This window comes from Amphiura filiformis, chromosome 17, assembly GCF_039555335.1.
Source record: "Amphiura filiformis chromosome 17, Afil_fr2py, whole genome shotgun sequence".
Classification (NCBI taxonomy): domain Eukaryota; kingdom Metazoa; phylum Echinodermata; class Ophiuroidea; order Amphilepidida; family Amphiuridae; genus Amphiura; species Amphiura filiformis.
The window spans coordinates 30898555-30923222 of record NC_092644.1 but is presented as its reverse complement, the minus strand read 5'-3'; the positions used below and the strand labels follow the sequence as shown (position 1 = coordinate 30923222).

The following is a 24668-nucleotide window of genomic DNA, read 5'->3' as shown; positions in this document are numbered from 1 at the left end:
ATCCCTTAAGATGGGTAAAAGACGTTATGTCTGTACTGTGAGTGTAATGGTTTTTGAGCAGTGCCGGTGTCCAGCAGTGAAATTCTGTAATGAGGGGACTTGAAAGAAGGAGCTGATTCAGTTGGTTGTCAAGTTTGAATCCAAGAGATACTGGGCTAATCCGTTTGAAATCCATCCACCCCTGTGTAAGATTTCACTATCAATTCCAGTATTTCCAGTTGCACCTTTTGTTCAATCCAGATGAATAATTTTGCTGGTTTTGTATTAAATTCAAGTTGAAACGTGTTGAAATTTATAAAAATCCAGTTGAATACTGCACAAATTGGCCTAAAATGCCGGGTCTAAAATAAGACTATTTTGGTTGAAATTTCAAAATCTTCTTCTCACTCTTTATGGAAGCAAATGGTTAGGTCTGGAATAATTTGAACTGTTAATTTGATTGAAATTCTAAAATCTTCCATAAGGGAGTGTTTTTCAATTGGAATAGCCCACGGTAAGACGATCCTAAACGCTCTTATTAAGACGATTTAGCACTTCATCGGCAGCTCGTCTCCCAGCCTGTACGGCACCCGAGAGAGTGCCAACCCAGTTTGTAGCCGTGTAAGAGCCCGCCCAGTAAACTCTGTAGAATAGAAGTACAAAAAACTGTTATGAGTTGTTCACACATATTGGACCTCATTAGCAAGAATTGGGTTTTCACTAATAATTTTGTTTCAACTGGTATCTTGGTAGATGATTCATCTAGTAGTTCCAAACTTTATTTTGTAAATTAAATCTAACACTGGAACTAAAATTTGCAACTCACTTTGCTACGTTATTGCGTCCGAAACCACGGGGACGTCATCATCTATCGGACGTCACACCATCGGACGTCACACCATCATCAATCAGATGCCTGATGAAGTCCGATGATTTTGGACGCAACGTAGCAAAGTGTATTGCAAATTTTAGTTCCAGTATTAAATTTAATTTACAAAATCAAAGTTTGTTTTGGGTCACGCGCTAACGTTTATATATACAACAGGGTGTCCAAAATGATGCTGTTTCAAGGTTTTATTTGACTAGCAACAACATAGCGAACAATATCTTTTCTTAAAACAGAATATGTACAAGATCCACCTTTGCTTTTAAACACAGATCCTAGAAAGCTGTTTTACTTTCGATTGAAAAAATAAGACATTGGACGTGTATTGATGTATTGATACTGGGTTGTTTGTGACAACCTGGTCTCTCTAATAATCGCCCTGAACCCACAATCGTAATCGGTATATATGAGAATGAATATAAGTCGAAATTGCCACCTCTGTTGGTCAATGTTACATTAAGGTTGCTCTTGGTCAACGTTACATCCGGGCGTCACCCCACCCAGGTGCAATGGGAAGCTGTTTGGAGTAGTCACAGTCGTTGTACTGATGAACCCTGCGCCATTTGTAGGCTGCAAACATGGTTCCGATTATTCTAATGACGGCGGAATAAATGTAAAGCGCTTTGAGGCTGTTTACGGCATAAAGCGCTATATAAATATCTACATTTATTTATTTATTTTACATTTACGATACCCTCTTGGTCAACGTTACATTAAGTTTAATGTTGGTCAATACTACATTAGGGTAATTCTTACTTTATTGCCCTGCGGGGCCATTCTATATATATTGGAAGTTGGAGTTTCCGGCCTCAGCCCTGCCGGACTTGTGGCCTTATCAGAGAGACCACGTTGTTTTGTGAAGAGGCTGTGGCATGCCCTCTATCGGTATCGGTATATCACATTTGAAGGGCACGTCATCATCTGGTGCATTATATTATGTAAAGATTTCATTTATGTTCTGAATTTCATTAGGGGCGCTATTTTGTTACTTGCAATATCAAATTAAATTTTGATTTGGAGCAAATTTTCAGTGTGTATTGATTTTCTTACCGTCCGTGAGGTGTCCTTAATGTCGATAGAATCTCCGATGGCTTAATATTGTTGCGGGGATGTGGTGGTGTGCCTTTGAATTCTATATATGGATCCCATTTCTATATTGTATGCGAAAAGAATAAATATCTTGGGTAGCATATTTCTTGCTACGTTAGTGGAACCAATGATTTTTGCATCCTTACATCTCAAATGATGCCCCTATGCTTTCCACGAGGTGTCGAAGATCATAATGGGGGCCAAAATGTAAAATTTGTGGTGCCATGTTGCCGGGCCATGTTGTAATATACCTCAAATATTTGAGATACGTTACAACACGGTGGGACTGTTTCAAGTTAAGTTTTGGCCCCACTCTGACCTGTGACCCTCGTGGCAACCACATGGGGCATTGCAAAAATGGGTCTATTCAAATTTGTATCCTTTCAGGTTTAAGGATGCCATAAAACATTGGTTCCACTAATGTAGCAAAAGAAAACCCCAAACCCATAGCGCATAATGCTGGAGTGCAATATATTCTTCGTTCACACAAAAATAATCCTTTCGTTATTATTATTTTATCAGACTGACTTGGTAAAAATTAATCAAATTTGACGTAACTTCGTGCGAGTGTAAAGCTGGACAATGAATGAAGTCCGAAAAAAAACACTATATGCAATACATAGATTTATTTGTACCACTCGGAAACTTCTGAATTTTATTTCAATATTGTACAGAATGCAATACATGGATTTATTGTTACCACTCGTAAGGCTGACTGTATAGTAATGATAAATACTGTTTGGCTCCAATAAGTATTGCTTACCAATTCCTGGTAATCCAGAGGCTCCATGACTTTGTCACCAAATGGATCTTTCAGATATTGCATTATTATTTCTTTACGTTCACCAGGCTGTCAAGTTATAGGACAAATAAAGCATTGTAAAAACATCGCTGAACTGAATATTCGTTTAAAGTGTTTACAAGTGATACACTTCTATGAAATATTTGAATCATATTAAGATTTAATTTAAATCTGAGGACATTCCTCGTCGATTGTCATCAATACCGGAAGTGTGCGGTACTCAAGGTCATTTGCATCACAACCCAGCTGAAGACTGAAGTTTTCAGTCGCAACGTCGGTTCGTCCGTCAAAATAGGTATGTCTGGCCCGGATGTCTGGTTGACCAGATTTAAATTAAATCTTAATTTCAACATACCCAGATGAATGAGAGTCTACACAGTTTGATTTGAATCATCCCATTTTTCACCCTAAATCTAGCAGTGACGTCAGTGCGACTTTTACTGGGATCAGCCTCAAAACAGCTTCTTCAACGCGTTGACGTCACTGCCACATCAGGGTGAAAAATGGAGAAACATCTTCAAGAAATGTATACTACCTCGTACTAATGAAACTGAAAGAAGCTCAAAATTGAGTAATATGCCTATTGAATTGGCCCATTGTTTATTGAACAGCCCCATTGTTTATTGAACTGTTGAATAGGCCCATTGTTTAGATCGTATGTATTTCTCATCAACGCATAATGTATGACAAATTATTGCTTTAAAAAAAATGAGATGTGTAGTCGTGATAGCCTTGAATTCAGCACTTACTGTTTTGCGGAGAGTATTGGGACCTACTACGACTCCAGCCAGCGCTGCATTACCGTTGTCATCAGTGTGGTCAAATGTTACCATAACAGGGTAATCGTCGGTTTGACGGAGAAGATTCAGACTACTACTCATACTAAATATATCCCCACATTTGACATCATCCCGCCAAAAAGGCTGTTGGAAAAAGGGTGAAACATTCTTGTTATGGGCCTTTCTGCAGGGGCGTAGCCAGCTTTCTTGGTCAGGGGGGGCAAAATAAAATTTTTGGGGCACAGACGAAAAAAATTGCAGTTGCATCATACAATACATAGAGGCTGTATGTCTTCGAGCTTCCTGAAAATGGCCTTATTGGGATGATGTGCGCGCGTAGCGCGAAAAAAAATGGTATTTTACGCTATTTTCGCCCATTATCCGGCTAAAAAAGGGCTTTATTGTTACAATGTGCGCGCGTAGCGCGGAAAAATTAGGTATTTTACACTATTTTGGCCCTGAATTTTGCTAGAAAAGGGCTCCTTGCCCTTTTCTTTTCCTTTGCCCTCCTGATTTTCTCTTTCATTTTTTTTGTCAGAGGGCACTTTTTTCTTTCATTTTTTTTTTTGTCAGGGGGCACTCTGCCCCCTGCCTCCTGCTAGCTACGCTACTGCCTTTCTGTCTCACATAAAAAAGGTTTCGACACTTTATCCCGTTTGTAGAATCTTTTCTCTTTGTCCAGTTTGTCATTTTACAATTCGATCTTCGCCCATTCAAATGCTGGAAATTTTGCATGTGGTGGTCGTACCGGATTCAAAGAGATGTCAAAATGTAAAGAATAAGATATTGTATCTATTAAAATAAAGTTACTGAATTAGTATATTTTTAGCTTGAAACTTTAATACAAGATTGTTTTAGTGTACATGGTGTACAGATAGGCCTACTTTGTTTTTCGCAGTTTAGTCGCTTGATATGTTTTAATTTACTCACAGTACTGTAAGTAAGTATGAAATTGATTCTTGTGTAAGGTTGTGGCCAGGCTGTTGCAGGATTGGTTGGAAGTACTGGATCAAATTCTATAGCACCTGAAAAGGAATAACCATTTACGAGACGTTGTAGAAATGAAAATACAATGGTGGTTATCTCCATTTTTACATACAACACGCAGTTGCAGAATGTATTCATCATCATGTCATTGTCAGTTGTTCCTCAACTCAAGTTAACCGTCTAGCTTATAGCTCCCAATGTATTGGCGTTATTAAGTGTCCAGCTCACAGATGATCAGTTTGTTAGTAATAAACAAGTAGTCTAGGCAAGTAAAATTATGAAATGACCCACCACTATTTGCTCCAGAATCAATTTCACACGCATGGGTGAAAAGGATTGACTTTAACTGCCCAAGAACCTATGAACTACATCTTTAGTTTTCAGAATGTAGGAATAGCCCAGGCTTATCTCTAAAATGGGGTTTTCATGAAGTAGATGTAAAAAGAGAAAAGTGGACACGTTCAATCATGAATTGAGCAAGTTCCTATATATTATAGAAAATAAAGAATAACAATATTATTATAAGCTTACCTAATACATTAGGAGGCACAGTGCAGACAACTGTCTTTGTGGTGTATTGTTTGCCCTCTGCCGTTTTGATAATGGCGTGGTGGCTGTTGTCCTCGACGCACGTGACGCATTTATTCTTGGCGATATTGCATTCGTCAATTTCATGTACTAACTTGTTGCATAATGCCTTCCATCCACCCTTCAGTTAATGACAAAAGATAAAAAAAAAAAAAACAAGTTTGAGGCAAGGAAACTAAACCTTCCATACTGCAGTTACTGTCCATTTTCCTATACACAATACACAGTGTTCTCACCATTGACGCGTGACCTCTACAAACAGTGCATGTTATAGGTATGGGCATTGCCTAGTTAACGCCACTGTGTGAAAAATAACCGGCCAATATTTAAAGTACTCTCTGAAATTCTAGAAAATATAGTTTTGTAACATGTCCTAAATTTTTAGCTAATTTAGGTGTTTGGAAATATTCCCACTTTGGTGTTTTGGGAAGGATATGTAAACGACAGATAAGACCAAAAAATATGAAGAAATTATTTCCAAACCGTGTTAAGTCTGCAACCATTATGTTTCTAATTTTCAAGAATGCTGGTTAACAATATGCAAACAAAGGCCCACCAGTATTGTTACCTTGCATTTGCTTTATAATCGTTCACCCAACTGAATCTATAATACCAGCTCATTGCTCATTGCACAGGTAAAACAGAAACATGTACAGTGTGGATTTAACCAGAGAAGATCTGATTGAACATAGTTGAACTGTTTTCAATGAGTGTTATCTTGGTTTAATAGCTTTTAATGGGGTACAAGTCCTGCAAAGGTCGTGGTGAATTCTACTGTAGACATGACTGCATCATGCTGCAATTAAAAAGCCGTTTTGCTATAGGGTACACATTCTGTGCGACTTTGCTCCTTCTTCTCATCTCCAAATTAATGGACATTGCCATGCAAGCATTGGAAGTTACCCCGGGTCACCCCGGGTGGACCGTTGCAACGGTGTGGCACTTGCTAGTGTAACAAGTTGATTTTGTTCGTTTGTTAGTTAGACTGCAAGAAGGTGATTTTTCCAATTTTGTCATCTTCCAAGAGAGAACTACACCAGGAGTGCTCATCTTAAGAAGGGTGAAATTAAACTCCGAAGATGACCGCGCTTGTGATCTACCAATGAACTACCCCTCCAACTGATGATAGTAAGACTAGGTTCCTGTGACCAGTCATTGTCCGTAATGACATTGCACATCCCAGTTCCAGCAGTGCAAGCTCTGCTCAGCTGACTCTAGCTCAAGGGTCTGCTGGGTAATATAGGGGCATTGACTTAGCACGCTGGTTTACGCTACTCATACTAGCTGTTCCTAGCCTGAAAGTAGGACGGAGTGCCCAATCTCTGATGGTGGTTTAATTAAATCTATCTCTGACGGTTGTGCGCACTTAAAAACTTTTATACGATACGAAAAACTTTAAACGGCCCATTGCCAATAAGTTTAGCCTTAGCATTACCCTACCTTAAGCTTGATATTGAATTTCCTGCTTTGGTCTTTGTCCGAGTGATTATCCCACCCACCATCAGAAGCAACAGCATAGAAGTAGTTCGTCAATTTGAGCTCGGAGATATTCATGGAAAAGAACGTAGCGGCTAGGCAATCTACAGTCTGGCGCCCAACTGATGAAAGGTTAAAAAAAATGGTCAAAATGCATATAATTATAAAAAGTCATTTGGCTCATGAGGAGTTTGGACAAAACGTTCAACACATGACTCAATACCGCAGATATTGGTACAATATTTGACTTTCAATAAGATCCAACTTTTCCCTAAAGTACCCCTAATGTTTTGATTTTTGAACAAGAAGGTAAGAAAACATGCTAGTCACGGAATGACTATATTATAGTACGTCTTGGGTGACTTGGCAAAAATTGTTCTTCGAACCTAAACGTATAGCCAAATACATAAAAGTGTCTTTACTGCTACGCAACTTTGATGCATCAAAAATATTGGGCTATTTCAGTTGCAATCCACACTACCCATGTGGAAGAATATCTTCCACAGGGGGGAGTAGTTTTTTAAAGTTGGTCAGGGTTCATCATTTTGAAACACTTACTCCCCTGTATTATGGTTTTACCTATATCTTCACAACCAATGACAACTGGAGTGAATATTTCAAATGGAAGTTACCCATCTATTCTATTCGAAACTCATACTCCCTCTGCAGAAGGATGTAGCTGAATCTTCCACAGGGGTAGTGTGGATTTTAAATGGAATAACCAATTTACCTTCTGTCCATAGCACACTCTTGCGGAAATCTTCCAATGATGTGGTATCCCATTCAGCTGCGTGTGCAGAGGCCCCTGGATTCTCAAGATCCATGTCTTTACTTACGCCATCAACCTGCACCATGAAAATAATACAAATTTGGGTACCATTGAGGACTTCTGTTATTCTATAGAAGAATCTAATTTCACGCATTCCTACTCCTCAATGGCAGCCATAGCCGCGACGGGGACCCAGCTATCTCACCTAAATTGTGAAATGATGCGGTCTTGAAGGGTATTTTAAACTGCATTCTATCACCCGTGTTACACGTAGACAAAAGACTGATGACAGTTTACAACACAAAAGAATCTAACATCGAATTTTAAGCGGGTTTAATCCACCCAATTGGGCACTTACAACACCTGTTTGGTGCATGCGGGGAACCAAATATGGCCGATCAAATCCTGACCATGACTCGGCTCGTTGGATTCGTCTATAGGCCTAACTTATGTTTCTTCTCCGTCATGTCCCGGCATTATGCATGTTACCAAATATTTCCCCCAAGTGTAGAAGTACGTTTAAGGATTAGAAATCAATTTGGCGGGATTTATAAGAGTACCGATTGGTTACAACGGTTCACGTGACATCAAATTGACGTCACGTAAATCATGAGCGAAAATCTCACCCTTGTTTATTAAGACATGTGTCGGAGAAGAACCTAGGTCCGCCCGCGTATTTATTTCCTGCAACCATCATAGGCCGCAATACGCAAACCATAACCCTAAACCCTAACCCTAAATGTTAGGTGATTTGCACCACATTATTGTTGCAGCGACCCATTATGGTTGCAGAAAGAAATTAAGTACCTCACCCAAGCAAGCCAACCCTCAGTTGAGCGGCAAATCGCATCCGAAAACCAAATTTCGCAGCGAAGAATTGCGGAGAACCAAAAACGTCACGTATATTGCAAGTTCTGTTGCAACGAAAAAAATCACTGACAAAAAAATGTCGTTCTTTATACATTATGTTTGTCCTTATCCTTATAAATGTCCTACCTTTCGTGTATATCGCAGAAGATCCAGGAGAGCCGTATAAGGAAGTGGCGGTATGCTGCCGGAGTAAGAAACCATTTTGCCATCAGGCATTTGCCAAAACTTTGTGCTTTTGATTCCATGGTACGGCTCGTAAATGTCGTACGTTTCCAATCCTAACTCTTCAAGAAATTTCAGAAATATATTCTGAGCTCTGCAAGAGTGAGACAGTATTGTATACCAATCGTCAAACGATGAAATAAGCAAAAGAAGGACTTCTCAAACAAATGGCGATCCAACCGTTTATACTGTCTTGGGAATGTAAGTGACATTTTTGGCGAAATTGTTGTGATTTATTTTGAAAACACATTTTAAAACAAAGGTTTAAAAGTTGTGAAATAAGTTATTTATTGCTGATGTATGTAATAAAACGAAGTATCGTATAGTTGCAGTAGAGTTAAGCTGTTGCTTGTGAGACTATCGTAAGTGACACGTTTCTTGCATTCTATGCTCATTTTTACCAGAAAGAAATGAGTTTAGAATGGAAGACTATTAGTGGTACTTGGGGCATGTCTTGCGTTCTACACTCATTAAGTTTAGAATAAAAGACCATCGTAAGTTGTACTTACGATGATCTTGCATTCTACACTCATTTTAAGTTGAGTGTAAGAATATCGTAAGTGGTGTCTATCATAAGTGCCACTTACGCAGGTACATATCGTAAGTTTCACTTACGTTGGTACCTATCGTAAGTGTCACTTACGTAGGTACATATCGTAAGTTGCTGTGAACCACTGATTGGCCAACGTGGTTGTCTTTTATAGTGCCTAGCCCGGGTGCCTATATAAGTTCTTGACTTGTGTCACTCCTCATGGGCTATTGTTCACTCTAGCATTTTATAAAAAAAAAAGTGCCACGTGTAGGCCTACCAATCGTAATTGCCACTTACGCAGGTACCTATCGTAAGTGTCACTTACGCAGGTACATATCGTAAGTGTCACTTACGCAGGTACATATCGTAAGTGTCACTTACGCAGGTACCCATATCAAAATATAATAGGTATCGGGATAGTCTCTGACACTAATACCGGAATAGTACCCGCTACCTAGTGCGATATTAGTATCGGTATAGTATCCGGATGTTTCACATGCAAATTGTTTGTCCATATATGGACATATAGTATCGGGATAGTATCCGATAGTGGTACTGGGAGACACTGATGAAATAGAACACACTGTACAATTCCTTGTACAGCAATATATATTATCCTTTGAATCAGAGGGACTCATTCCTTGACTGTATAGCAATTTGGCTCCAAGCAGATATGGCAGTTATTCTAATTAGTCATGTGACATGGATTGGCACCAGCTGAAAGCGGGTACTATTCCGATACTATAGTATCAGAATACTAGTATCGGAATAGTACCCGCTAGCAGATCACTATACTGATACTAGTATCCAACTAGTATCCGCTAGCAGATACTTTTGGATAGCGCCAGAATACCTACCGGATACTATCCCCCCAGTTACAGACCTGTTTCAATACTACTAATACAATTAATATACGTACGAGCCTGCACGTAAAGATCCAATGTCAAATGGTGCAGTGCCATCAGCAGTTTTCATGTCGATTGTCACAATAGGGCCGCCAATATGATCTGAAATTATTGGTAAGGGACACAAAATGTTCTTTATGATGCGTTTTGTTGAAATATGATTTATACACCAGCAGAGTAGTGGGAAGATGGTGTTTTCTTTGAATAAAGGCCTAGAAATCACGACGCCTGGGGTGTATGTAAAATGTTTACACCTGGATATTCAAGGTGAACGTTTATACAGGGGTCAAAATTTAAAACTGCTGAACTTTTGTCTCAACGCATACCAAATAATTTCTATGAAAATGTTACAGCACAACGCACACCGACATCGCCTGGCTAATAATTACTTGATACAGCAGAGATACTTCATAATGAAAACTTTACCAAGAAAATGGACAAATACTAAGTGTGAGCCAGAGGTCTGTGGGGAGACTCTTAGTCTTATTTTGGACTCTGTGACCTATCCTGGTCCATATGTATGGTAAAACATACTAGTGCGTGTGCGGAACCACACAGGCAGTTCTGATGACGTCACCGATTTGAGCTCAACACAGAGGCTAAGTTCGTCTGGAACGCAGTTTTTCAAGATAAAAAAAAACCATACTTCTCCTTATTCAATAGGAATGAGGTTGGTATCACAATCTGGAGAATTTCAGTGACATATCAATGCAATTTACCCCAAATGTGTACGACCTTTCGTTTTCATATACCAAACGGAGATATCTGCCCGACCCAGATATTTTGAGGCCAAAGAGGAAATTCTCCATTGAGAAGTTGTCAGACATGAATTTTTCTAGTTTAAAAAACCCCATATATTTTGTTCAGCTATGTAAATGACTTGAAGTTCATTGACTAGATGAAAAAATATTCTTTTCAATGGTGTTCACCCCAGGTGAATACTATGAGTAGATCCCATTACTCGTTGACTGTCGATAAAACGCCCAATAAAGACTTAGTCACCGGACCGCGCCGGCCAGTTAAAGTACATGCCCTATCACACCACTCCACACCATACATAAATTCTCCCAGTCACATTTCCCAAATATGAAATTAAAAAAGTCAAATTTTAATTTACTTCTTTTAAAGTTTGGCAGAGGCGGGGTTCGAACTCACGGCGCAACGCTTAGTACTCTATGAGCCTAGCGCCTTAGACCACTCGGCCACTTGTCTTGTTGTTATTCATTTGAAACTTATTTAAAAATATAATCGCTACCACGTGACAAGCAAAGACAGAAAACGTGTTATATTTTGGAATTTTATCATTAATGTGTATTATAATAGAGCTACCATTATTTATATTGTTGAATTCTCAAGCGTATCATTTCGAATTGGGTTTTTATTCCTAAAGCCCGATACTGACTCCACCTGTACATTTTAATTTCATCGCGGGATGCTGAGATGTTTGAAAAGCATCGCAGCATCGCATACCGCTGCGAAGTGGAGTCAGGATCGGGCTTAATTCAACCACCAGCATCCATGGTTCGATGTAGAGAGTCTTTCCTATTCAGAGGAAATATTGCAATTACACACCTTATTGCCTTTTAACAATAACCAATGACACTAGCACGTAATTCCAGTCAAGCACCAATCTTTAATCCTATTGTTGAAGAGGATAATAAGCTTATACTTATGTATAGCATTCGTAAAAAGCTTAAGTCTTTGTTTGCTTTGGTTAAGTCCTGTTCAAGTGGTGGATTAACCAACAATTAACAATGAGAGTACATTCCTGAACCTCGTTCAGTTGGCGATGATTTGAAGTGACCGCCAATTATGACCATTTGATATTTAATAGGGGCCTACCAGCAATGTGGAAAAAAAGAAATAATGTAGTGCCAAAATAATGTACCCTTTTACGGAAGGAGCAAAGTTTAACAAGTTACAACCCCGCTTCTGCAGTACGAATGTCAGCGGCGAATGTCAGGTTATTATTTCCCAGTCTTGAAAAAAAAATGCAGGCAGAGGTGGGAATCGATCTTGGTACCTCCCGGTTAAAAAGCACTGTGCAAAACCACTAAGCCAACTAAATTTCTGTCGTGAGATGCTTGACATTAATCTTTGATATTGCTGAATGGAACAAATCACGGAATTAAATCAGTAATAAAAGAAGTAGATTCTTATTTAGCGGCCAAATTGGATAAAAGGGGAAATATGTGTCCCTGCTCTAAAGAAAATATAGGTTAGAAAATTATCAAATAAATTTAAATTAAAAATTGAGACTTTATATTTATTTATTTCACAAGGCGGCATTTTCACAGACAAACACTGTATACGCTAAAAACTCGACCCTCATTACAAGATGATGGCATAGCTCAGTGTTAGAGCATCAGACTGGTAATGTCAATATCGTTGGTTCGAATCCGCCTGCCAGCAATGGTTATTATGATTTTAATGCTACGCTACAATTTGTTCAATTTTTTTTCATTTATTTATTTATTTATTTATTTATTGATTCATTCATTCATTGATTCATTCATTCATTGATTCATTCATTCATTCATTCATTCATTCATTCATTCATTCATTCATTCATTCATTCATTTATTTATTTAAATAATTTGATATATTTGAAAGGGGTATTTGAGCAATTTGAAATTTTTACCCCGTATAATCCTATGGGTCATTTTGAACCCACCCCTCCCAAATTGCCAAAACCTATGAGTTTAAATCATACATAATGATCAGTACGTCAATCATGAGTGAACACCGGTTGGTCACTGCATTTATTTGGGAATGGGTAGGCACTGCAGCTTGATTCACCATCCACAACATGATAATGTGTGCACATGCTACATTATATACACTTGTAGGCCTATGTTGTTGTTGGTGTATAAGTAATGGGCCTTGCAATTGAAATGCCTCAAGCTTTTAATCCGATATGCAGATTATCTATTTGTTTTCATTAATTGGAAGACATTCTTTGATGTATTACTGAGCTCAATGATCTGAAATTACTGGAGTGTGAGGTCAGCATAGTATTTTATTAACAGAAAGTATAGAGGCCCTGTATGAAATTATCGATTGGCTCCAAACAAAGGATTTGAGCCGGTGTCCTTCACCGTAGTTATGGCGGAGTCCAGTCCATTCAATCAAATGTTGTCATCAACCTATTTGATTGCAATCATGCTTTTGTTGAATGCATTTGAGTAGTCCGCCATATTTACGGGATGATATGTCACATGCAAGGCCTCTATTCTCCAAATTCATTTCCTAATGTATGTGAGAATGATACAATAATGACATGATGAACATAGTCATTGATGCATCAGTTTTAAAATAGACTAGGCGGTTACCATATTTGGCGGTTCTCGGCTGGGCGCGATTACCAGGCTGATGGTGACATGTCCATATGACCGTTTTTACTAATTTGACCTCAGATGACCCCTGGCGACCCCAAAATGACCTTCTAAAAATTTGGCTCTAAATGTTGACTGTACCCACCAAGTTTCATGCCCATACGACAGTTTTTAGTAATTTGACCTCAGATGACCCCTGGGTGACCATGGATGACCCCAAAATGATCTAAACTTATAACTCTAAATGTTGACTGTACCCACCAAGTTTCATGCCTATATATGAGTTTTTACTAATTTGACCTCAGATGACCCGTGGTGACCTTGGATGACCCCAAAATGACCTTCAAAAATGTTGTTTTAAATGTTGACTGTACCTACCAAGTTTCATGCCCATACGACACTTTTTAGTAATTTGACCTCAGATGACCCCTGGGAGCGGACCCCGGTGTCAGATGACTTTAAAACGAACATAAACATCTTCTTGACAGGACAGAACTACACCCACCCACCGAGTTTGAGCCCCGTACGACCTAGTTTCATGCCCATGACAGTTTTTAGTCATTTTACCTCAAATGACCCCTGGGAGGGGGCCCCGGGGTCGGATGACTTAACGAACATGAACATCTTCTTGCCAGGACAGAACTACACCCACCCACCGAGTTTGAGTCCCGTAGGACCTAGTTTCATGCCCATATGGCAGTTTTTAGTCATTTGACCTCAAATGACCCCTTGGAGGGGGCCCCGGGGTCGGATGACTTAACGAACATAAACTTCTTCTTGCCAGGACAGAACTACACCCACCCACCGAGTTTGAGCCCCGTACGACCTACGACGGCCTCACATTAGCAGTCACAGACAAAACCTAAATCTACAGAATATATCCATTACTCGTCTCGAAAGAGCTCAAAATAAATAACTTAGAAAATTATCTTGATGTCCTTTAACATGTTTCCATAGTTAACCATCGTTAGCCATGGATATCTATGCTGTAGAACTGACCGGTGACTAAGTCCGATTTATTGGGACGTTTATCGACCATCAACGAGTAATGCAAAGATATGAGCTATGGAAGTAAAACAGAAAGGGTTTGACTCTATGCTTTAGTGGCCGTGCAGTAGTGTGCAGAGCAGATGTCGCAAAATTTTCATTATGATACCCGGGATCGATACACGTGAATGTGCTATGCACGATTTGATATTCAGACGATAAATCTTTGGATACCGGGGTAGAAAATGATGAATATCACCCGTAATTGATTTGGTCTAAAGAATCCAGATTTGGGCCCTTGCACTTGAATATGTATGTTCAACGGGTATGATAGTCGTTAGCTTGCGTCTTGAGAAAGAAACGTGCGTGTTGAACTCAAAAACTTACAAAAATATTCTGATTTTATATGTGCCAACCTATAGCGCAGCGCGTAGGCTAGCTGCACTCACTCCCGTGGAGGCAGTATAAAAGTCGATGACCATTGAAGCTCATTGACCTCAATGGCGTATACATTTTTACTCCGACAAACAGAGAGGTCAATTACCAGGCTATTGTCAGTAGCCTTAGTCATGTCCCTCGGCTCATTATGCGTCTCAAAGGTCGGAACAAAATGGCCATGCGTGGCTGTGGATTCAACCTACCATGGCGATTCTGCCATGAAGATATCGGGGCGATGACACTGTGCAACGTTCGAGCAATTCTGAACATGAAATTACCAATTATGTAAACACTCGATCGTGTCTTGCACGGATAGTGCATCATTTCGTGTGTTTAGTGATTTCGTGACGCGTCGTTTCTTACTGGAGGACGAAGTGTTTTAATAAAAATTCCTTTAAAAGGAATAGGGTGGGCAAATGAAAAATTGTCAAGAGAAATGAAAGAATGAGTAAGTCAAGTTCACAATTAAAAACAGGGAAAATATGACACAACATCGATTTCCAATAGGGGAGGGAATAACACAAAACGTATAAACAAAGTTAAAAGAGTTTTTAACTTTGTACGTTTATACGTTTGTTATTCACCCATTGGAGGTTGTGTCATATTTTCCCTGATTTTAATCTGATCTATTGCTTATCCTTTGTTCTCTGCTGGTCAGTTGGAACAGATTTTCCCTGTTTTTATAATAACCCTTCACAGCATAACAGAAGACGTTTTATGTTAACATTTTATATAAATCATTGTTATAAAACTTTTGTAGATAATAGTTATTTAAAACATTTTCGTAATCATACCTAGAGGTTTTTTTTTTATCATCAGATAGAAAGACTTCTGCTCATCTTCTCTGGTGAGACAACAGGGCTGGGGTATCTTTCCATATCAAAGTTTAAAAATCTGTCATATCAATTTCCTCAATTATGTTGTTTAGCAACTGATGAGGGGAAATGTTTGATTTTACAATATTTCGATATTATTTTTTAACTTTGTAACTTTATATATGATTAACATAACTGTATTTCAAAGCGTCAAACTATATCATTATTTTGTCCCAACCAAAATAATCCAGGAAATAAAATATTCATTCATATGTTTATTTATTTTATTCAACCTGGGCCATTTCTACTGGTGCACATTCATTCTAATAATTTGTCTATAATACCTTATACAAGCATCAAAGATTTGAAAAGTAAATAGCCTATGTACACACTGAACACAATGCACATACAAGCTGTCAGTGTAAAATGATTATATGACCTTCACGATGCTATTAATTTAGCCCAAAGATTAGGAAAACTAGCAAAACTGGTGCACTGGTACTGTTCAAATAAAAACATCTGCAAATCTTGCTGCAATTTCCAAATAGTATTTCTATTACTTAAATAATTATTTTTGTTATTTCTTTTAATACAAACACATTACTGCCTATGACGACTTCATCGTATTACTTACATATCAAAATCAAGTAATAATTACAAAACTCGCCGTAAACTATCACCTCTAGCTCTGTGGGTGTTTGGGATATAACCGGCACGAATATTTTCTCAACACTGCGGCATGTGAAAAAGTAGGTCAATAGTCAGAGAATACAGGGTGGGTGCGGCACGCCGCACCCACCCAAAAATAGGCGTGGGATGTCTTTTTATAAAAGGCAAAATCCGGGACACAATCAGACTATTACTATTGAAGACATGTCTTATGGCAAGACACAATAACTTACATTAAGACACAGTAGTTAAGACGCGATTGTTTTCAGTGTACTTATACAGGGACAACAATGCATTTATACTTTTACAGTTGACACTATAGTATCTTAGAATGAAATGATTTTTTAAGGGGTACTACACCCTCAATAAATTTAATGTCTATTTTTGCATTTTTCTCAAAACTAATAACACACTGGTAACAAAAGTTACGTATATTATAGGGGCAAGGAATCCAATTACTACACTGGAATTTCAGTGACCCAAGACAAGCGGTTCTTTATTTATGATAAGAAATAAGGTACCGCTAGGATGTACCTCATTTCCCATCATATATACTGAACCGCTTGTCTTAAGTCGCTGAAATTCCAGTATAGTAACTGTATTCCTTGCCCCAATAATATACATAACTTTTGTTACCAGTGTGTTATTATTTGTTGAGAAAAATGCAAAAATAATCACAAATTTGCCACAGGGGTGTAGTACCCCCTTAATATACCTGTTGATTCCAAAATTAACAGTTTTACATCGGGTTTTTGTTTCAGCACAGTGTATGCAGTCACAAGTCCTGACAGACCTGCTCCAATAATGATTACATCATATTCGTCACCCATCATTCAACCGGTATTTCTTCAACCACATCTACAGATTGAGAAAATCTTCAGCAGAACGTCAAATCAACTCGATATATTGATGTATAGGCTATTTTGTACCAGTTATAATTTATATAATTATAAACCTGTTCAAAGTTTAAACGTTATCAACTAAAGTAATCATAACAAAGTGTAAAGGGCTGTTAGTGGTAGTGTCAGTGGCAACGTCCTTTGTTGGCTTGTCCCCACCTTTGACTTCACGAATATTTATTCGCCCATGTAGGCCCACTAGCCCTATAAGGTCAAATAAAAATTAAACATTCCGACATCCCCACATTAAGTGGACTGAGAACGGACGGAGGGAGGTGTTGTTAAATTAACAAAATACATCATTTTCACGTAAAATTGTCGTTGCTAGCAGTTTTCTGCATCTCCAAGGAAAACGAACCCTTTTTTTTTTACTTAAGGTGGTACTACACCCTTGATAAATTTGTGACTATTTTTTTTTTTTCTCTAAAAACTAATAACACACTGGTAACAAAAGCTATGCATATTATAAGGGCAAGGAATCCAGTTACTCACTACAGTGTACTACACTGGAATTTCAGTAACAAGAGGTACGTTATTTATGATAAGAAAAGAGGTACCGCTGGAATGTACCTCATTTCTTAGGGGTGGTGCAATAATTATGTGTACCCCGGGGTGAATTATAGGGGGGCAAAGATTTTTGGCAGGCCAAAAGGGGGGTCAAGCATTTTTTGGCAGGTCAAAAGGGGGGGTCAAGCAATTTTGGCAGGTCGAAAGGGGGGGGCAAGCAATTTTGGCACAGATATTTTGGGCACCGTTTCTATATTACGCCCTAAAAGGCGTAGGAAAACGTTACGAACACGTTCAAATATGCAAAATTTCCTGCTCGCTGCGCTCGCATTATATGTTAAGACAATTTAAGGTTTTAAATTCGGGTTCCCCAAAATCTTGCATGTGTTAAGGGGGGGGGCAAAGATTTTTGGCACGTCAAAGGGGGGGCAAAGGTTTTTGGCACGTCGAAAGGGGGGGCAAAGGTTTTTGGCACGGCCAAAGGGGGGGCAAGCGATTTTGGCAGACCATTTTGAGAATTCACCCCGGGGTACACATAATTATTGCACCACCCTTAACATATATAATCAACCACTTGGCTTAAATCACTGAAATTTCAGTGAAGTAATTGGATTCCTTGAAATTCTTCACCTTTCGCATTGAAGATATGAAGTTTCATAAAAGACTTTAAATAATATTTCAGGTCTCTTGGGAAACTTGATATTTCTATGTAAAAATGCGTTGAGATTGCTTACCGTTTCCGGTGAATCAAATCTTATTTTGGCTCTTATGTGAATGTAATGTCACCTACAAAAATCTGCAAAAGGTATCAATTTATATTTGCCTTCATCTGTTTGTAACATTTCAATGTATAATCATGGATTGTTTTGAGAAGCTACCATGTACAGGGTGTCCCAAAAAAGAGGCCCCACATGCGCCCTCTTTTTCTCCTATTTCTGAATAGTTGATCAAATATATTTTGGTATGTAAAGAACCCTTCGTTAGCTTTAATAACCCAAAACAATTCTTTCAATCGGCTCACAATTTTTGAAGATATGCTCTCTTTAAGGGAGGTGTAATGAGCGTGAACCTGGTTTGGATGCAGAGGGAGTGTGCCTGCAACAGACACAGCCTCCAGAAAAGGACCAGCTCAGATCGCGCGCCAAATAAGTTTGCAGTCCAGAAATTTCATTTTTTTCTCAGCCTTGCAAAAAATAGGCAGAGGTGGGAATCGAACCCGGGACCTCGGTGTTGTAAAACCTAATGCGTTACCACTGAGCCAACTGACAATCAGCTATGAGAAGTTTGATAGTAATCCTTGATATTGCTGAATAGAATAAATCAATACTGATAGGTCTATTTATCTAATGTACGATGTTATTCAAATTGGCCTATAAACTAGCAATATAATGTGAAATGACTATCAATCGATCAATCAATCAAGTTGTCAAGTTATCAACAATCAATAATAAACCGACGTAGGCCTATCATGGAATATTACTAACTAGGCCTACTAACTAATATACCAAATAAATCAAATAAATAAATAAGTCAGTAAATAAATAAATAGGCATAGGCCTAAATAAATAAATAAATAAATACATAATGCAGAATGCAGTTAGTATTTTAGTTGCAAAATTCCAAACATTCTATTCACACATTCTATTATAATTTTCTGCTATACACGCAAAGGACCTGTGCCTTAAAGCGCGCTTCAGACTCCGTATTGTACGTACAATATTGTATGTACAATACTTTTCGTGACGTCAAAAAGTATTACACGTGCAATAAATTGTATGTACCGGGAAAATATATATTTTGCTACAATCATAGGTTGCTTAATTGATACGGAGTTACCAAATTTCTAAGAGTTCTAAATTTAGTGAGTGCACGGAATGATGAACAAACATCTTTTAATGTCTTCTTGTATTCAACCATGGTAGGTATCATAATACCTACCACGATTCATCTGTACTTGAATTATTATATAATCAATGGGCACCTTTTAAATATTAATAATATTAAAATTGTAATAATAATATAAATGGCACATTCAGATCTTATTTATTTATTTATAGATTTATCTATTTAGGCCTATTTATTTATTTATTTATTTATTTATTTATTTATTTATTTATTTATTTATTTATTTATTTATTTATTTATTTATTGATTGATTGATTGATTGATTGATTGATTGATAACTGATTGATTAATTGATTTAGAGATTCATTTATACTGATATTTAGTCATATATTGATTTAGAAAGTTTAAAAGTATTATTTGTAGGCCTTTGTATTTATTCTGGTTCTGATTTTATTGATACTGATATTTTTGTTAAATTTTAAAGTTTTGGCATAGCATTCGTTACATTATAACACGCTGTGTTATGAATTTGCAACACCTTTTTACATATTGATATCGTTGAGGCATGTTATGATAGGCCTACTTATGATCATCACAATACATCCATAAACGTGTTAATGCAGTAACCGTAGCGTTAGGGGCACGGAAGCCCCCCATTGATCTGAAATATTAGAAAATCCCATAGGAAAACTGCCGAAAACGGCTTGTGCCCCTCCCCTTATCAGAACCGGATGCAACGCCTTCTATACTTTTTCATTCATTAATTATAGGCGTATTAATAGTAATGCGTTGAGTTTTTAAAAGTAATATCCGCCTTTTTTCTTTCTTTTTGAAATGACATACGGTACTTGTTACAAAAACAAATCAGCATGGAAAACATTTTTTTCGTCAGAGGCAGATATTTGGCCTATTCAGTGTCATAAAGCTACAAAATAGACGATCTTTTAAAATCATTTTTAAATGGCTCTTTATTTTTCAACCTTATTGTTTGTATTTGTAATGTTCACAAATCTGAACATGTGCTTGTAGGACAACGATTTTGAATTAAACATGTTAATTGTGATATTTTAATTCCCTAGAACACCACAGTTAAGCGTCCAAAATTGTAAGTGGGTTTTCTTTTATTTAACCTCATTATTTCGCTAAAATTACTCGAAAACCCTCCTAAGAGTTGTTGTTACTAATAAACATTTCATAATTTTGGGCAAAGGATAGCCAAATAGTTGACCGAAATCGTATATTTGTACCAATATTTGACTGAAATCGTATATTAACATTACCGCCCCTTCGTGGCTTTATTGCAAGCCAAAGTGTGAAACGAGATTACTTGAAATATATATTTCAGAATTGAAAGAGTTTCAATCCTACGAATATATTTCTGAAATATGTCTCTCTGATTGGTTGATGGTCAAGAGGATTACGGCATCCTCAAAGCCTCTTGCTGTAATTCTCTAATCGATATCTATTATAGGACCGATCTTCTGAAATCCATACAACCGTGTCAAATGAAATAGTCTCGAATCATAATTTGTGCGCGATACAACGTTGATACGTCAGATTTCGGAATTTTATTAAAAATAGGCATAAATCACATTGAACAGGTTGAATGCTGGCAAAAGTAGATAAAATAACTATGGGTCGAATTTACATTAATCAGTGTCCTGGGGCCAGGATAACATTTAGGACTCCTTCGAATGTCCTTGCTTTCATTTTCTCATTTAATTTGTTTTAATTTTAATTAATTTCTTTATCCACTGGCTCTCTGGTAAATCCGGTATTGCCAAATATTTCTTGTCCATTACCCGTGTTAATCTATTTATTTATTAAAATGAACCATCTATTAAATTCCTATAATACAATGTATAGGCCTAGTGTATTTGATAACAAATTTGTTTTTATTTTTGATTGGAATTTGGGTTCCATTACACGATTTCATAATAAGATATGTTTGGGCATGGCGGAATTAGTATATGATTAAAATAGACATACTCTTAGGCCCCCTTTTTAATGTTTGTAGGCCTACATTATTGATATCAATATTTACGTACAAAATGCAAAAGAATGTATATATATTTGATTGTTTTGTAAACATTAAATTTGATGTTTACTCATAATTATGTCTGGAAAGTCAGGGAAAAACTAAGGAGTATCGATATTTAGTTTCCTGGGAAAGTGGATCTGATGAGCAGTGAGTAAAAACATTTGCCCTAAATCTTTATTTGATTTTTATTGTTTTATGAATTTATTAGGGCTACTGGTAAAGTGCAGAAAAAACCTCCAAACGCACTCTAGGATTTTTCATCAGCAGCAGTAGAAATTTCTCTTGCATAGATTTTCTGGTGACCTCGCTTGGATTTAGCAAACAATGAACCGTCAGGGTTATAGCGCGTTATTTAATCTGATTCAACTCGTCGTGGCACGTATATTTATTGCACGTGTAATACTTTTTGACGTCACGAAAAGTATTGTACATACAATATTGTACGTACAATACGGAGTCTGAAGCTAGCCTTAATATGTCCGCGCCTAATCAATAATGAGTCTTTCACCATGCTCACACACCATGTTAAACTATTGTATCCCTGCAAGTATTATCTACTGACCAAGTCCTAACACCTCAATGAAATGGATGCTATAACGTACCCAATCAAGCGAACATATCAAGGTCATATCAGGGCGTTATACAAAGAATGGTCAAAGGTCAACGTTTCCAAAGAAGTATAGTAATAGATGTAGACACAAGCTTTCGTGCGGGAAACATAAACACATAGTCGTCAGTCGTGTGGTTTTTATGAGATTTGATACGGCGCTGAAGTCTATTGGCTGTCCCAAAATCAGTACCAGACCCGGTTTCCAGACGGGAATGTGTGTGTTGTTACAAGGAATGCAAACTCATTTTATCAATGAGTGAACCACATAGAGGAATACGACATCTATCGTGAGCCAATCTGCATTCTGTTGCCTGCAAAAGCCGACGATCAGGTAAAAATTCTAAAAGCAGCGTGACTAGATATTTGCGTTAATTTCATGATACGTGTAAAACGCATTGAAAACGCCAAATTGCAGTCATAAAATATATAATATTAGTAAATCACCCAATCGAATGTTAACGTAGGTATGTGGAAAAGAACTGCAATAACAATAACAAACTATGTGCCCAAAGAGTTGTCTTTGGCATGTCGCTTTTTTGAAATATGATCAAAATATCAAATTTTGGAAAAACGCCCCAAAATTTAAAACAAACACGAACCTTCCAAAATAAATATATATTAGCACTCGGCGGCCCAGTCACTACCTGCCGCTGTGATTTGGGGTAACTCATTGCTTCCCCTCTCCAGATACCGGAACTTCAAGGTCGCTCATACCCCAGCCCTTAAGAAATGTACCCGTTTTTCACTCTGTCCACGGATGAGGTTTGGCTACATCAAAGATTTAAACGAAACACACGGTTAATGACATGGATAGATAATATCATTAGGCTTGGGAAAGCATTCATTATAAGCAAGGATCACCAGCTAGCTTCCATCATCTTCGCAACCCCGTATTACTGCTGCATTCGCAAGTATCCGGCGCACAAGGATGGTACGCAACGCAATTAATGCAATGAGAACTAGGGCTGAAACTTGTATTCGTCACGGAGGGAACCAGGTAGAGGGCAGAGCAGCACAGTAAATTCACTTCAAAAGAACCAAAAACAAACTAAACAGCCCTTTTCAGGGCTACCTTTTATTCCAAAAAGAGAAATGACTTATGTTGTAACAATAAAAAGAAAGCAAGAAACGAGAAAAACATAAGAAATTGCAAGTATAGCAAAAGAAGTCCCATCCCACATCAATTTCGCCATAATGACACTTAACAAAATCCATAACCTATAAGCCCACCTGTAAAGCCCATTCCCTAAAATAAAGTTGTTATTTTATAAAATTATCATCGAGGAATGTTTTATATTCATGCATTGTATATGCACTTTTCAATCTTTGAATTAGCCAAACCTCCTCCGTGGACAGAGTGAAAAACGGATACATTTCTTTAAAAGGACATATCTTCAAAATCCATAACCTATAAGCCCACCTGTAAAGCCCATTCCCTAAAATAAAGTTGTTATTTTATAAAATTATCATCGAGGAATGTTTTATATTCATGCATGGTATATGCACTTTTCAATCTTTGAAGTAGCCAAACCTCCTCCGTGGACAGAGTGAAAAACGGATACATTTCTTTAAAAGGACATATCTTCAAAAGTTATGAGCCGATTGAAATAATTGTTTTGGTTTATTTAAGCTAACGATTTAAGGTTTCTTTACATACCAAAATATATTTGATCAACTGTTCAGAAATAGGAGAAAAAGAGGGCGCAATGTGGGGCATCTTTTTTTGGGACACCCTGTACATTTACAAAATCAAAGACTTAATCAAGAGTTGAGGTATTAGCTTATTGAATGACCAACGTATGTCACATGGTCATTTATTTAATATTTTATGAACAAAAATGTCACATCATACAATATTAGTGCGGAAATACATTACTTTGGTGATTTTGACCTAATAAAATGAATTTTACATGGTGAAATTTGAAAAGTTAAGATATTTGACATAAAAAAGTATATCATGTATTAAAGCAATAACGTGTGATTTTTCAACTCTCTGAATTTGTTCAAATGTGGGTCAGAAGTAAAGAATGGACCCAAATAGATATTTTAAATTCTTTTTGTGATAACAAATAATAGGACTGTCTTAAGTTTTGTCATTTTCATAGATATTTAAGCGTAGGCGAGGGAGCGTTACGATTTCAATGGTTATTTTCATATATAGCGCCGCCTATTGTCGAGTCAATTATCGCATCAAAAACGCCGCCAATACGAACATTTAGGATCAGCCGGATGTCGAGTTGTGCTGAAATTCCTTCCAACAATACCATATCATTACATAACAAAGGAGATAGATTAACCTCTGAACTGTATCTATTAACCTTTTCGGTAAGTCCCATAATTCCTTGCGTTAGACCCCACACACCGACATCGCCTGGCTAATAATTATTTGGTGCAGCAGAGACACTAAAATGAATACACGGGATCGATACACGTGAATTGCTATGCACGATTTTGATATCAGACGAAAATCTTCGGATACCGTGTTAGAAAATGATGAATATCTCCCGCAAATGATTTCGTCTCAAGAAACCAGATGTGGTCTCATACACTTGAAAATACGTGTTGAACAGATATGATAGTCGTTAGCGTGCGCTTTGAAAATTGGCCGTGCGGTTTGAACTCAAAATCTGACCAAAAC

General features: G+C 37.6%; 1 protein-coding gene across 1 annotated transcript; it reads right to left on the bottom strand.

Moving 5' to 3' along the window:
* Positions 1 to 504: 504 nt before the first annotated feature.
* Positions 505 to 8426, bottom strand: LOC140137135 (amine oxidase [flavin-containing] A-like). Its single transcript, XM_072158790.1, has 9 exons — positions 8352 to 8426; positions 7317 to 7431; positions 6551 to 6708; positions 5054 to 5231; positions 4466 to 4560; positions 3488 to 3679; positions 2718 to 2804; positions 1916 to 2016; positions 505 to 622 (listed from the first exon to the last, which is right to left on the bottom strand). The coding sequence occupies exons 1-9, from the start codon at positions 8424 to 8426 to the stop codon at positions 505 to 507; spliced, it is 1119 nt and encodes a 372-aa protein (XP_072014891.1).
* Between the last annotated feature and the right edge of the window lie 16242 nt (positions 8427 to 24668).